General features: G+C 44.4%; 1 protein-coding gene across 1 annotated transcript in view; it reads left to right on the top strand.

Annotated features, from left to right (window-relative positions):
* The window catches only part of LOC129696925 (collagen alpha-1(XIX) chain-like), a 320,031-nt gene that overhangs the window by 126,549 nt on the left and 180,285 nt on the right, over positions 1 to 13,197 (top strand). Inside the window, exon 13 of the mRNA XM_055635036.1 lies at positions 10,927 to 10,950. Coding sequence (XP_055491011.1) covers positions 10,927 to 10,950 — 24 coding nt within the window. The remainder of the gene's footprint in view (positions 1 to 10,926; positions 10,951 to 13,197) is intronic.

The following is a 13,197-nucleotide window of genomic DNA, read 5'->3' as shown; positions in this document are numbered from 1 at the left end:
TACCTATTGCTTCTACCTTCATTTTACACCCCCCTGCCCCTCTGCTCTTGTACCCATCCCCCTGCCACATTAGTTTAAATCCTCCCCGACAGCAGTAGCAAACACCCCCCCAAGGACATTGGTTCCATTCCAGCCCAGGTGCAGACCGTCCTGTTTGTACTGGTCCCACCTCCCCCAGAACTGGTTCCAATGCCCTAAAAATTTGAATCCCTCCCCCTTGCACCATTTTTCAAGCCACGTATTCATCTGCAATATCCTCCTATTTCTGCTCTGACTGGCCCGTGGTACTGGTAGTAATCCAGAGATTATTACCTTTGAGGTCCTACTTTTAAGCTTATCTCCTAGCTCCCTAAATTCATCCTTTAGGACCTCATCCCTTTTTTTACCTATATCGTTGGTGCCAATATGCACCACGACAACCGGCTGTTCACCCTCCCCCTCCAGAATGTTCTGCAGCCGTTCAGTGACATCCCTGACCCTTGCACCAGGGAGGCAACATACCATCCTGGAGTCTCTTTTGTGGCCGCAGAAACGCCTATCTATTCCCCTGACAATTGAATCCCCTATTACTATTGCCCTTCCACTCTTTTCCCCCCCCTCATGTGCCGCAGAGCCACCCATGGTGCCATGAACTTGGCTGCTGCTGCATTCCCCTGATGAGCAATCTCCCTGAACAGTTTCCAAAATGGTATACCTGTTTAGGAGGGAGATGACCGCAGGGGACTCCTGCACTACCTGCCTACTGCTTTGCTGACTATTGGCCACCCGTTCCCCTTCTGTCCTCTTACCTTTTACCTGCGGTGTGACCAACTCACTGTACGTGCTGTCCACGACTTTCTCAGCGTCGTGGATGCTCCAGTATGAATCCAACCGCAGCTCCAATCGTTCAATGCGGTCTGCCAGGAGCTGCAGCTGTACACACTTCCTGCAAACATAGTCACCAGGGACACCAACCATATCCCTGATCTCCCACATGTTGCAGGCTGAGCAAACCACGGGGCCAATCTCCACCGACATATCCTACCCCCAATTTAACTATATTAAATATTAAAAAACACAAAACTTTATCTGTTAAACTTTACTAATAAATACTGTACCCTTAACTCCCAGAATCCTTACCTCCCAGAATCCTTACCTCCCAGAATCCTTAGCCTAAAGGCAAAAATGTAAAAATGTAAACCAATCAGAGGCTTCCTCTGAACCAATCAGAGGCTTCCCCCAGACTCCTTCTCTGGAACGTTTGCGATTTGGTATGCAGGTACTCGTCCCCTCTCACCAACGGCTCCCTGGGCCTCTGTGGAAACAAGCCCCGCGGTGTGTATTTTATAGACAGGATTATAGATGAGAGACCTCTGCTGTAATCCTCTCATAGGTCAGCCAATGTTGGCCCCATTACTCAATCAAATCCAATGTCTGTTTCCCAGGGAGAGGACCATTCATTTGTATGGTCATATGTATCTGCCCCAAAAAGGAATTCTAAAATACTCGCCCAGATGCCCAAACGTTTGTACTGAAGTTGTGTGTTTTGTTCAGTTGCCAGTTGTTGTTCCTTTTAATCACTGACTCAACAGATATTTGGGATACTGATCTTCACACCCCAGCTAAAACAAGCACGGGGAGAGATTAATGCTGCCAAAGCAGCCACTCATTGCCATTTGGTACCTTTACATTGGAAGCTTTTCCAGGTAACTTTCTTATAGAGGACATAACCCCATGTTCAGTGGTCAAAGAATTATTTATTTGAGAAATGGGTAAGATACTTTGACTTGTTGATTGATATATGCTGTGGAGAGAATTTTTACTAAATTACACATCAAGGCATTTAATATTTCACCTATACTTATTACAATAAATGCAGTTGAATTCATGATTACTAAACTCAGTTTTGGACATCATTGAATTCTCTTCAGTTGTGCAAAAAAAGTTTTTAAATAATTTGTGCTATTCTTGGTCGCAGAACTAAAACTGATGCAGGATTATATCACCTGGCCTCAGTGGCACAGATACAAAATGGAGAACAAGACAGGATCATTTTTTATTATACAGACTTTGTTCATTAGTGCCCAGTATATTGTCAGCATTGCAGAAGAGGGGATATGAAAGAATAGGAAGAAAACTGTAGTCACAAGTATAGTTACAGGAAACCCCCATGCAAATTTTCTGGCATAGGAAATTGGCATATGCCATGCAGAAGAAGCCAAAACCCAAAACAACTTGGGAAAGCCAAAGCCAGAATCAATTTTAAGTAGAATCCTTTGGATGTTAAAAGAAGAACCACTAATAGTGGGAACTTTCTTGTTCCTGAGACAAAGGTACAAGGAACTCAACTGTACTTGATGAATGTGCAATCTATGCTGTCACTTCATTAGAATATAAGGATCTCATCCATTTATTCAAATGCACAAAGTTGTTCCAAATCTTTATTAGAGAAGAGTTGTGCATTTCTCTTTGTCTCTTGGCCACATTTATCTCCCAATCAAGCAGATTGACTGAAGAAGGGTTTTGGCCCGAAACTTTGCCTATTTCCTTCGCTCCATAGATGCTGCTGCACCCGCCGAGTTTCTCCAGCATTTTTGTGTATCCAAGCAGATCGACTGCTATTTATGAGGTTGAGATTCATGACCCATATCCTTATTCTCTGCACAGTTATTTATGTTACATCAGTGATTGCACCACAACGTATTTCATTGGTTATGAAGTGTAGTAGTCTATGCTAAGGTATGCAGCATGTAAACAGGCCATTCATCCCACCGAGTCCACGCTGCCCAATGATCGTTCATCATTTACACAATAAATTCATGGTAAATGAAGGAGAGAGTAAATGTGGGAAAGACAAATGAGAATAGCAGTGTGAGTAGACTGCAGGGTTTGGATATTCCCTGGAACCTCAGTTTGAAGAATGGTCCTGATCTGAAACCTCGTTTCTCCATTCACCTCCACAGATGTTGCTGGACTCGCTGAGCTCCTCCAGCATCTTATTTTCACCAAACCATGTAAGATGGAAAGAGAACAAGTCAGTTTCCATGATATCCTCAGTTTCCGGAATTCTATTGATTTCTGCTTTGAATGTGTTCAACAACTGTGGCGCAGCGGTAGAATTGCTGTCTTGCAGCAAATGCAGCGTCGGATAACCGGGTTCGATCCCGACTATGGGTGCTGTTTGTACGGAGTTTGTACGTTCTCCCTGTGACTTGTGGGGGTTTCCCCCAAGATCTACGGCTTCCTCCCACACGCCAAAGGTATGTAGGTTAATTGGGTTGGTAAATGTAAAAATTGTTGCTAGTAGGATAGTGTTAATACGCGAGGATCGCTGGTCGGCGCGATCCCGGTGGGCTGAAGGGCCTGTTTACGCGCTGTATCTCTAAAGTAAACTGAGCATTCACATTGCTCTGGGGTGAAGTATTGCAAAGATTCGCAATTCTCCAGGTAAATAAGTTTCTTCTCATCTCAGTATAAATTGCCAAATCCTTGTCCTGACTGGAGGTGCCAAAATTCTAGAGTCTACAGTGAGAAGAAACATAATTCATGGAGCCCTGTGCTAACAGTTTTTTTTATTTCTCTGGTAGCAAAGACTTCAGTGACACTTGATCTACCAAGATAGACACAAGCTGTATACAGGCAGGCTAACCCTGACCCCAATCTCAGGCCTCTGTTGCGACAGCTGGACTGCTCAAATATAGCATTCCTTTAAGATTTTTTACCAGCAGGACAGCAGGAGAAACTGGAAACAATCCTTATGTATAGGTGCAGCAATAAGCAAAGATTCAGCTAATAATCAGGGGATTAAAAGATTTGGTGCAGCAAGAATATATTAGCAACAATATTTGTAATAAATTGTAATAAATTAGTTATTCCAGCAGTTATACTGAAATGTTCTACTGAATATTATTTCAGATCGGGACTTTTCATTAAATGATTAGATTTAGGAACCCTTTTTTAAAATTGCAGCTTTAAGACTCTAAATATGGGACCCTAGTTCAGCTGTGGAGCTGCTGTCACACAGCCCCAGTGATCCCAGGGTCAATCCGGACCCGGGTCCTGTCTGCATGCAGTTTGCACATGCATAACGTGACAGCATTGATTTGTTCTCGGTGCTCCAGTTTCATATCACATTCCAAAGACGTGTAGGTTAGTAGATTAATTGGTCACTGCAAATTGCTCCTCGTGTAGTTTTGTGGTGGAATATAGAATATAGAGATAATAGATGCGAATGTGGGCAGAAGAGGTTACAGATAAAATACGTGGGGAATGGGATTGCCCTGTGAACCAGCATAGAATCCAAAATAGCTTTCTTCTGTGCCATTAGATAATATAGAAATTCTTATATTTTTCATGTTCCTGTAGAACAAGGAGGCCTCTCATCGTGAGTAATGAATGCAATAGACCGGGTGCAGCTGAATCTCTACCATGATTTAAAAGAGCTGTTCTCGTCCCTGGATGGTAATAAGGGATTGGTGTTGCACCTCCAATGGTTGTAGAGGAATGCTAATGGGGAGGAGAGGGGAGAGGAGAGAGATGAGAGGAACAGGAAGTCACAAATCGAATGTTTTCTATGGAAAGCAAAAATGAGAGAGAGGCAAAGATGTGATTGATGGTGAGATAGAGCTGGAGCTTGCGGAAATGGAAAATAATGATGTGTTGGATGCCGGAGACTCTTGGATGAAATTTGAAGACTAGGGGGAGCTTTATTGCTGTTCCTTCAGGTGGAGTGGGGAGATGCAATCTACGATGTAGCAGAGACAGACAGACCTGGGATAGGGTGTGCTGGAATAGGTTAGGAACAAGGACTGCTCCATGTAACATATAATAGGATGGGCATAACTAGGGCCCACACAGTTCCCATGGCTACCCCTTTGATCTGGAGAAATTTGTGAAAATTGTTGAGAGTAGATGTCATTAGATGTTCCACTGAAGCTTTTCAAATGCTATATGAAGAACCTTTTCATGTGGAAGCTCTCAAAACTCTATCCCCTTAACAAGGAAGTACCGATGAAAGATTTGCCACTGGTCTTTCCACTTTATGCAATGTAAAGATTTGGTTGAAATGGAGCCGCTTGTATTATCCTATGTGTAGGAAGCGACTGCAGATGGTGGTTTAAACTGAAGATAAACAGAAAAAGCTGAAGTAACTCAGCGGGTCAGACAGCATCTCTTGAGAAAAGGAATAGGTGATGTTCCGGGTCAAGTTGAATGAAGATGGGTCTCGACCCTGAAACGTCACCTATTCCTTTTCTCCAGTGATGATGTTTGACCCGCTGTGTTACTCCAGCTTTTTGTGTATATCTTGCATTATCCTATAATTCTGGCTGATACAGCTTACAAAACGTAACAGAACAATCATGGGAACATTGAGTTAAAGTTAGTTTACTTTTTTTTTGTAGCTTTGAAATTGGATTAATTAGTGCATTGGATTGAGCTGGTGATCATCTCTGCTTGAAATCTTTAAACTGCCATTGGTTTATCTTTAAACTGCCATTGGTTTATCAGTACTCTGCCCTTTTGACATTTTCCCAGCGTCAGACATGCATGTAATAATGTCAACATGTACACTCACTTTTCTAGCCTTCCAGATACAAATTGGAGTTCAAAGGTTCAAGGATCAGAGTGGAAGAATCTCCGTACACCGATGAGCCTTTCACGGGTTTATCCTGTCGTTTGTTGTTCATATTGTTACTTAAAGGGACACTTTGCTGACGTTGGTAGTCCTGACTAGGTATATTTACAAATCATTGCACATTGCTCAAGCCTCATCATGTGCAACAACTAACAAGGTATGTTTCCTTTAACATGTAGCTGTTGAGATACTCATTCCATGGATGCCTCAGTGATGAGGCTGCTGGCAGCTCTCCATTACAGGAGACACCATTAAGAATGACCATGCCGAGGCATTCAGGCTGGGTCAGGGAGATTGTTGTAGCAAAATGTCTACTCCCGCAGAATAGACAATAGGTGCAGAAGTAGGCCATTCGGCCATTCGAGCCAGCACTGATATTCAATGTGATCATGGCTGATCACAATCAGTACCCCGTTCCTGCCTTCTCCCCATATCCCCTGACTCCACTATCTTTAGGAGCCCTATCAAGCTCTCTCTTGAAAGTATCCAGAGAACCGGCCTCCGCCACCCTCTGAGGCAGAGAATTCCACACTCACAACTCTCTGTGTGAAGAAGTGTTTCCTCGTCTCCGTTCTAAATGCCTTATCCCTTATTCTTAAACTGTGGCCTCTGGTTCTGGATTCACCCAACATGTTTCCTTCCTCTAGCGTGTCCAAACCCTTAATAATCTTATATGTTTCAATAAGATCCCTTCTCAACTTTCTAAATTCCAGAGTTTACAAACCCAGCAGCTCCATTCTCTCAGCATATGACAGTCCCGCCATCCTGGGAATTATCTGTGTAAACCTATGCTACATTCCCTCAATAACAAGAATGTCCATCCTCAAATTAGGGGACCAAAACTGCACACAATACTCCAGGTGTGGTCACACTAGGGCCCTGTACAACTGCAGAAGGACCTCTTTGCTCCTATACTCAACTCCTCTTGTTATAAAGGCCAACATGCCATTTGCTTTCGCCACTGCCTGCGGTACTTACATGCTTACTTTCATTGACTGATGAACAAGGACCCCCAGATCCCGTTGTACTTCCCCTTTTCCCAACTTGACACCATTTAGATAATGCAGGGTTTCGGCCCGAAACATTGCCTATTTCCTTCGCTCCATAGATACTGCTGCATCCGCTGAGTTTCTCCAGCACTTTTGTCTACCTACCATTTAGATAATAATCTGCGTTCCTGTTTTTGCTACCAAAGTGGATAACCTCACATTTATCCACATTAAACTGCATCTGCCATACATCTGCCCATTCACCCAACCTGTCCAAGTCACCCTGCATCCTCCTCACAGTTCACACTGCCACCCAGCTTTGTGTCATCTGAAATTTGCTAATATTACTTCAAATCCCTTCTTCTAAATCATTGATGTTTATTGTAAATAGCTGCGGTACCGAGCCTTGCGGTACCCCACTAGTCACTGCCTGCCATTCTGAAAGGGAACCCCTACTCTTTGTTTCCTGTCTGTTCAGGAATATCATATCCTACCTGACCTTGTCCAATGAACAGTATTCACAGGCAATGGTTTTATAAATGACATGTGTGACATTCTTCAGAGACCTTAGGTCAAATTCTTGCACTCTTCATGCTTTATCCAAGTGCCAACTCCTAGGTGTCAAGCTGGAAAGTATAAGTGGATTATGGCTTCAAAAGGGAAATCATGGCTGACAAATTAGAGGGTTTTTTTTAGTCTCAACCTGAGTGGCTTGAAGCGAACGAGTAGATGTATTATACTTGGACTTCCAAAAGATGTTCAACAAGGTGCCAAGCAAAAAGTTGGGTCACATGGTATGGATAGGGGATTGGTCATAGGCAGGAAGCAGTGAGTTGAGACAAGAGTAATTTTCAGGTTGTTAACCTGTGACCAGTAGGGATCCAAGAGTCATTGCTGGGATTGCAACTGCTTACAATGTATAAATGTATAAAGACTTGGAGGAGATCTGAAATGAGGAAGAATTTCCCATCTCGGAACTCAATGAGTCTTTGAAAATGCGTGACGCTGTACAGCAACATCATTGATGAGGCTTCACAACCTTGTGAAGTGTGGGGGACAGTATCTTAGAGTATATTTAGAAGTGGAAGTGGCGGCGCTGCCTCGCAGCTACGGCTCGCCTGCAGTCCGTTTGTCTTTTCTGTCTTTTGTTTTCTCTTGTCCCGTTTTTACAGTTTATTTCGGTTTATTTAGTTGTGTATGTGTGGGGGGGTGGGTGTAACATGTTTTTTGACTCTTCCTTCGGGGGGGGGATGCGACCTTTCTTGCCGTATCCCCCGTCTCCGTGTCCGTCTGCGCTGAGGCCTATCGCGGAGCTGGCGGCCTCCAACTGCGACCGACCTCAAGGCTGCGGAGGCAGAGCCAGGACTTACCAACGCGAGGCTGGCCGACTTCGGGGCTGTGGTTGCGGTGCGACCCAACTTCTGACCCAACTTTGGAGCCTCGGAGACTCGGCCGCGGGCCAGTGGACGACATCATCAGGAGCTCAAGTTCTGTTTTCTGGAGCTCCTGCAACTACAGCTGCGTCCGCTGGACTGGAGGACGGCAGCTTCGGCAGCTTCGACCGCCCCGGGCCGCGGAGTTTGAACCGGCCCGTTTGCGGAGCTCGGATTCAGCCGCGGGACTTACCACCATCACCCGGCGGGGTCGCAACATCGGAGGCTTGGATTGCCTCAGCGCAGAGGGAGAGCAAGGAGGGAAGAGACAATGACTTTGGGACTTAAACTGTGTTGAGTGTTTGTTATTTATTCTATGTTATAACTGCAGGCTAAACCATTTTGTTGCACTGATAAGTACAATGACAATAAATTGAATCTTTATCTCTTTAAGTCAAGAATATATTCAAGTCAGGAGTGTTTAATTGTCCTATGTAGGTACGTTAACGGAACTGGGAAATTCTTACTTGCTGACACTTTCCAGGCCCATTAATGCAATAACACAGATAAATATACAGTAATAAGTAATCCAGTAAATTCATACTCTGTGGTACATGGTATCCAGACCATAATAGTGCAAGACAAAAGTATCATAGTGCAACCAAAACAAAGTCCATAGCATATAATTTCATAATTTCTGAGGAAATAGTTGAAAAGGAAATCAAGGGCTATGGGGAAATGGCAACAAAATAGCCTTGAGTAATGTTGGATCATAATTTATCCTGGTGAATGGAAACACAGGGTGGAGTGGCCTATGGGTTTATGTAGTGGGATCTCTCCAGGTTGTAATTTTTCTCAAGGTTTCATGCTGCTCCAATGTTGTAAAGAGCAGTCTTCAGACTAGGCGAGGAGAACACTACTTGGTGTCAGAAAGATGTTGTGATGTCTCTGCTTGAACAATTATAACCGTTACCAGAACCAGTGGCTGCTGTGTCAGATTGCATGTGGTCCCATCTCATTACTTGGTTAAAATCTCTGTGATCTATTTGCCCTTGAAGAGAAGAATTGAACCTTCTATATGAGCGGCTTCTCACCTGGTTTTCAACTTTCCAACCTAAATGAAAGACATTGAATAATCTTTATACTGCATCTTGAAGGGCTTCAATGTTGCGTGTGGAGATGGTAGAATATTGATTGAGTGGTGGGTGTTTGTAAGAAAAGGTAGGTTATGAGGGACTAACCGATGGAGTAATAATTTTTTTGTGCATGTGTGCCTGTATTTGTGTCTGTGTGTCAATACGTTGTATGAGTGCTTCAAAAGGGAGCACACCTATGTACCTTCGCAGACCCTGCAGCTTCCAATAGCTTGGTAATCTCAGTTGCCGGTCAGATGATTCTTCATGTGGGTAAATCCTTGGAAAGCATCTGGACCTGATAGTGTACCTGGCTGCATTTTCAAAATCTGCGCGGACCAACTGACTAGACATATTCAACCTTTCATGACTAAGGTCCAAGTTTCCTATCTGCTTTAAAAGGGTATCAAAAATATCTGTGCCTATGAAAAGTAAGGTGACCTGTCTTAATGACTATTGACTGGTGGCATTAATGTCCTTGATGATGAAGTGCTTTGGGAGAATGGTTATGGCACATATCAACTCCTACCTTAGCAACCAAGACTTACTTACCATATGGGACCTTGTCAAAGGCCTTGCTGAAGTCCATATAATATAGACACCATTCACTGTGCTGCCCTCATCAAGCCTCTTCAAAAAAACTCTCAAAAATGTGACTCAATTTCCCAGACCCAAAGCCATGCTCACTATCCCGTATCAGTCTGTGCCTATCCACACTCTGGTATATCCCATCTCTAAGAATCTCCTCTAACAACTTTCCCACCACTCATCTCAGGCTCACTGGCCTATAGTTCCTTGAATTGGCCTTGCTGTCCTTCTTAAATAATGGTGCAGAGTGTTTTGCAACCCACCACTGCAGAAAACTCAGTCTAATTAGTCATAAGAGACCTTCCCTTTAATGTCTACATTGGCAATTCCTGATCAAACATTGCCTTAACAAGTGCAAATTCAGAATATTTTCTTTTAATTGTGCTATCAAAAATATTAGATTTACTTGCCTACAATTTCGCTGCTACCTTTGTTGAATAAATGTATCATATTGGCTGTGCTCCAGTTATCTGACACCTTGCTGACCAGAAAAATATTGAACATTTTAATTAGATTCCCCTGCAATCTGTCCCTTTGCCTCCCTGTATCTGCTGAATCACTGGTTTCCTTCTGGAAGGAGAGGTTATCCTGCAAGGAGAGATTTGACTGCCTAGATGTTGAGAGAATGTTTTCACAATCTGAGGGTCTTCAACTAAGGGACATTGTAATGGACCAGGTGGTTTCTCAATCAGAGCTGAGATGAGGAAGGCGTTCTTTGAGGTTTGGAGAACCCATATTTCTCTACTCCAGAGGATCATGGATCCCCAATTGTCTTGAATATTCAAGATTAAATTGAATCAATATAATTGGAATTAAAAGATATATGAACCAGTCAAGAAATTGGACGATGTGGAAGAACAGTTATGGGTGTCCTGAGTAATGAAGCAATTACAAGGGGCCAAATAAGTGGCTTCTGTTTCCTATATTCTTCAAACAAATACAATTGTACAAAAGTACCAAGTGCTAATGAAAATCAATTTTTAAAAACTGCAGATTCGGGAGGTCTGAATTAAAAACAGAAAATGGTGGAAACATTCATCAGGTCAGGCAGCACCTGTTCCTCTTTCCCCAAATCGTGCCAGACTTACTGAATATGTCTAATATTTTCTGTTTTCATGCCAAGTGCTCATCTCTGGCCTGTTTTCTGTATTATTTGTGTTACATGAATATATAGACATATGCCTGTCTCACATGTGATTAATTTATTTGTTTTGTTTTTGTTTTTGCAGATTAAGGGAGCAAAGGGAGAAACAGTAAGTATTTTGACACTCCTCTTAGAAATGCCTGCTTACAATCCGTTTCAAAAATTGTGGAATATTTTCTGCAGCCTTTAATGGTTTGAATTTCATGTGCAGTGAAGTCATTTCAAAATGCCTTCTTGCTTCTAAATCAATGGTTATTCCATGGACTGTGCTTTGTAGATACAGCATTACCATTGCTTGTAGCACCAAGAGATTGAGGGGAATTGATGAGCACTCAATGTATTTTCATATGTAACAATCACTTGGTGAAACGTTGGTCCTCACATTGGAAGGCTGTACTCGATGGCCACATCCCAATAAATGGTATTGAGACAAGCCAAGAAAAATCATTCGATCTAGTGCTGAAAATCTCCCAATAACCATCTTTAAATAAGACTGCTCCTGGAACTACCAATCTTTATTAGACCCAGCACCACCGACACATCTGTGATCATTAACAATCATTGGGAGCAGGGCGGCAAGGGGTGCTCCAGGTGTAGCTGAAACGCTGGGGATCTTGGCCCACCCTCCAGCATACTTCTACCAAATATATAATCACTTGAGAACAAACTTGAAGAGCTCAGAGCAAGGCTGTTCTTTCAAAGGAAGATCAGGGACTGTTCTTTGTTTTACTGAAGCATGGCTCACTACAGACTCTCCTGGCCCTGCCGCACTACCTAAGAATATGTCCGTATCTCCATTTATCGTATGAACTGCACAAAATCCTGAGGCAAGAGGAAAGGCAATGGTCTCTGCTTTTGGATCAATGCTTCGTTGAACACTAATATGATTGTCTTCCTTCAATACTGCTCCTGACCTTGAATACCTGATCATTTATCTACTGAAATAATTGACCACTACCATCCAGCATACCAGTAGGGAGAAAGAGCACGGTTTGGCCTACATTTCGGAAAGGGGGCAGGGCAAATGACTGAAGTGTCAGTCTTTAGAACCAGTGACCACAGTTCTATTCATTTTAAAATAGAGATGGAAAAGGACAGAACTGGTCTTCAAGTTAAAGGTCTTGATTGGGCAAGGTGAATTTTGATGGTATTAGACAAGAACTTGCAAAGGTTGATTGGAGTTGGTTATTTACAGGCAAAGAGACGTTTGGCAAGCGGGAGGCTTTTAAAAGTGGGATAGCGAGTGTTCAAGGCATGATGTCCATGATCACAATGTACGACCAGCCATAATCACAATGAATGGCGGTGCTAGCTCCTCCTGCACCTATTTTCTATGTTTCTATGTCCCTGTTAGAGTGAAGGGCAAGGCTGGCAGGAATGGGGAATCCTGGGAAGATGAGTGATATCGAGGCTCTGATCAATTACAGGCAAATAAGATCAAGGGAAGGTGTATAAGGGATGCAGGAGTATACGTAAGAGAATTAGGGGGGCAAAAAAGAAGGCATGTGCAAAAGCGAAGTTATGGATGAACTCTGCAAATCAGACAGCACTTGTGGAGGGAATTAACAGACGGCGTTTCGGGTCGGGACCTTTTTTCAGACTGGACATGAGATGGCTTTGGCAGAGAAGATTAAGGAGAATCCAGAAAGATTTTATGTATATATAAAAAAGGCAGCAAACACCCCCCAGACTATTCACCCCCCCCCCCTCACCACCCCCCCCCCCCCCCCCCCCCCCCCCCACCCCTCCCGGTTATTCACATCCCACCCCCGCCACCTCCACGGGTTACTCACACCCCCCGGGTCATTCACACTCTCCCCCCCCCCCCCCCCCCCCCACCCCTGCCTGGCTTAATCACACCCCCGCGACCCCTCCCCCCCTCGAGTTATTCACAATCGCCCCTCCCCGGGTTATTGACGACCCCCCCCCCCCGGATTATTCACACAACCGCCCTCCCAGGTTATTCACACTACCCCCCCCCCCCCCTCACACCTCCTGCACCCTCTACCCCTCCTCTGCTGCCTCAAAAAGGCAGCCAACAACCCTTCCCTCCCCTCTCCCCCCCCCTCCCCCCTAACCCTCCCCCCCCACCCCCCCCCTACCCCCCCCCCCATCTACTGCCTCCCCATCTACTGCCTCCCCCCTCCCTCTCTACTCCATCCCCCTCACTCTCTGCCCCCCATTCTCTACCCCCTCTATCTCAGCCCCCACCCTCCCTCTCTGCCCCCCCTCCCTCTCTGCCCCCCCCTCCCTCTCTAGGGAGTGGTGAGTATTGGGACCTTTGGTGAGTGGTGGAGCATTGTGTTCGGAGACCAGCCCTCCCCTGTGATGCTGCCCATCCTCCCCCCCCCTCCTC

Source organism: Leucoraja erinacea, chromosome 5 (assembly GCF_028641065.1).
Source record: "Leucoraja erinacea ecotype New England chromosome 5, Leri_hhj_1, whole genome shotgun sequence".
NCBI classification, from domain to species: domain Eukaryota; kingdom Metazoa; phylum Chordata; class Chondrichthyes; order Rajiformes; family Rajidae; genus Leucoraja; species Leucoraja erinaceus.
The sequence above is the reverse complement of the archived record's forward strand: the minus strand, read 5'-3'. Positions and strand labels throughout refer to the sequence as shown.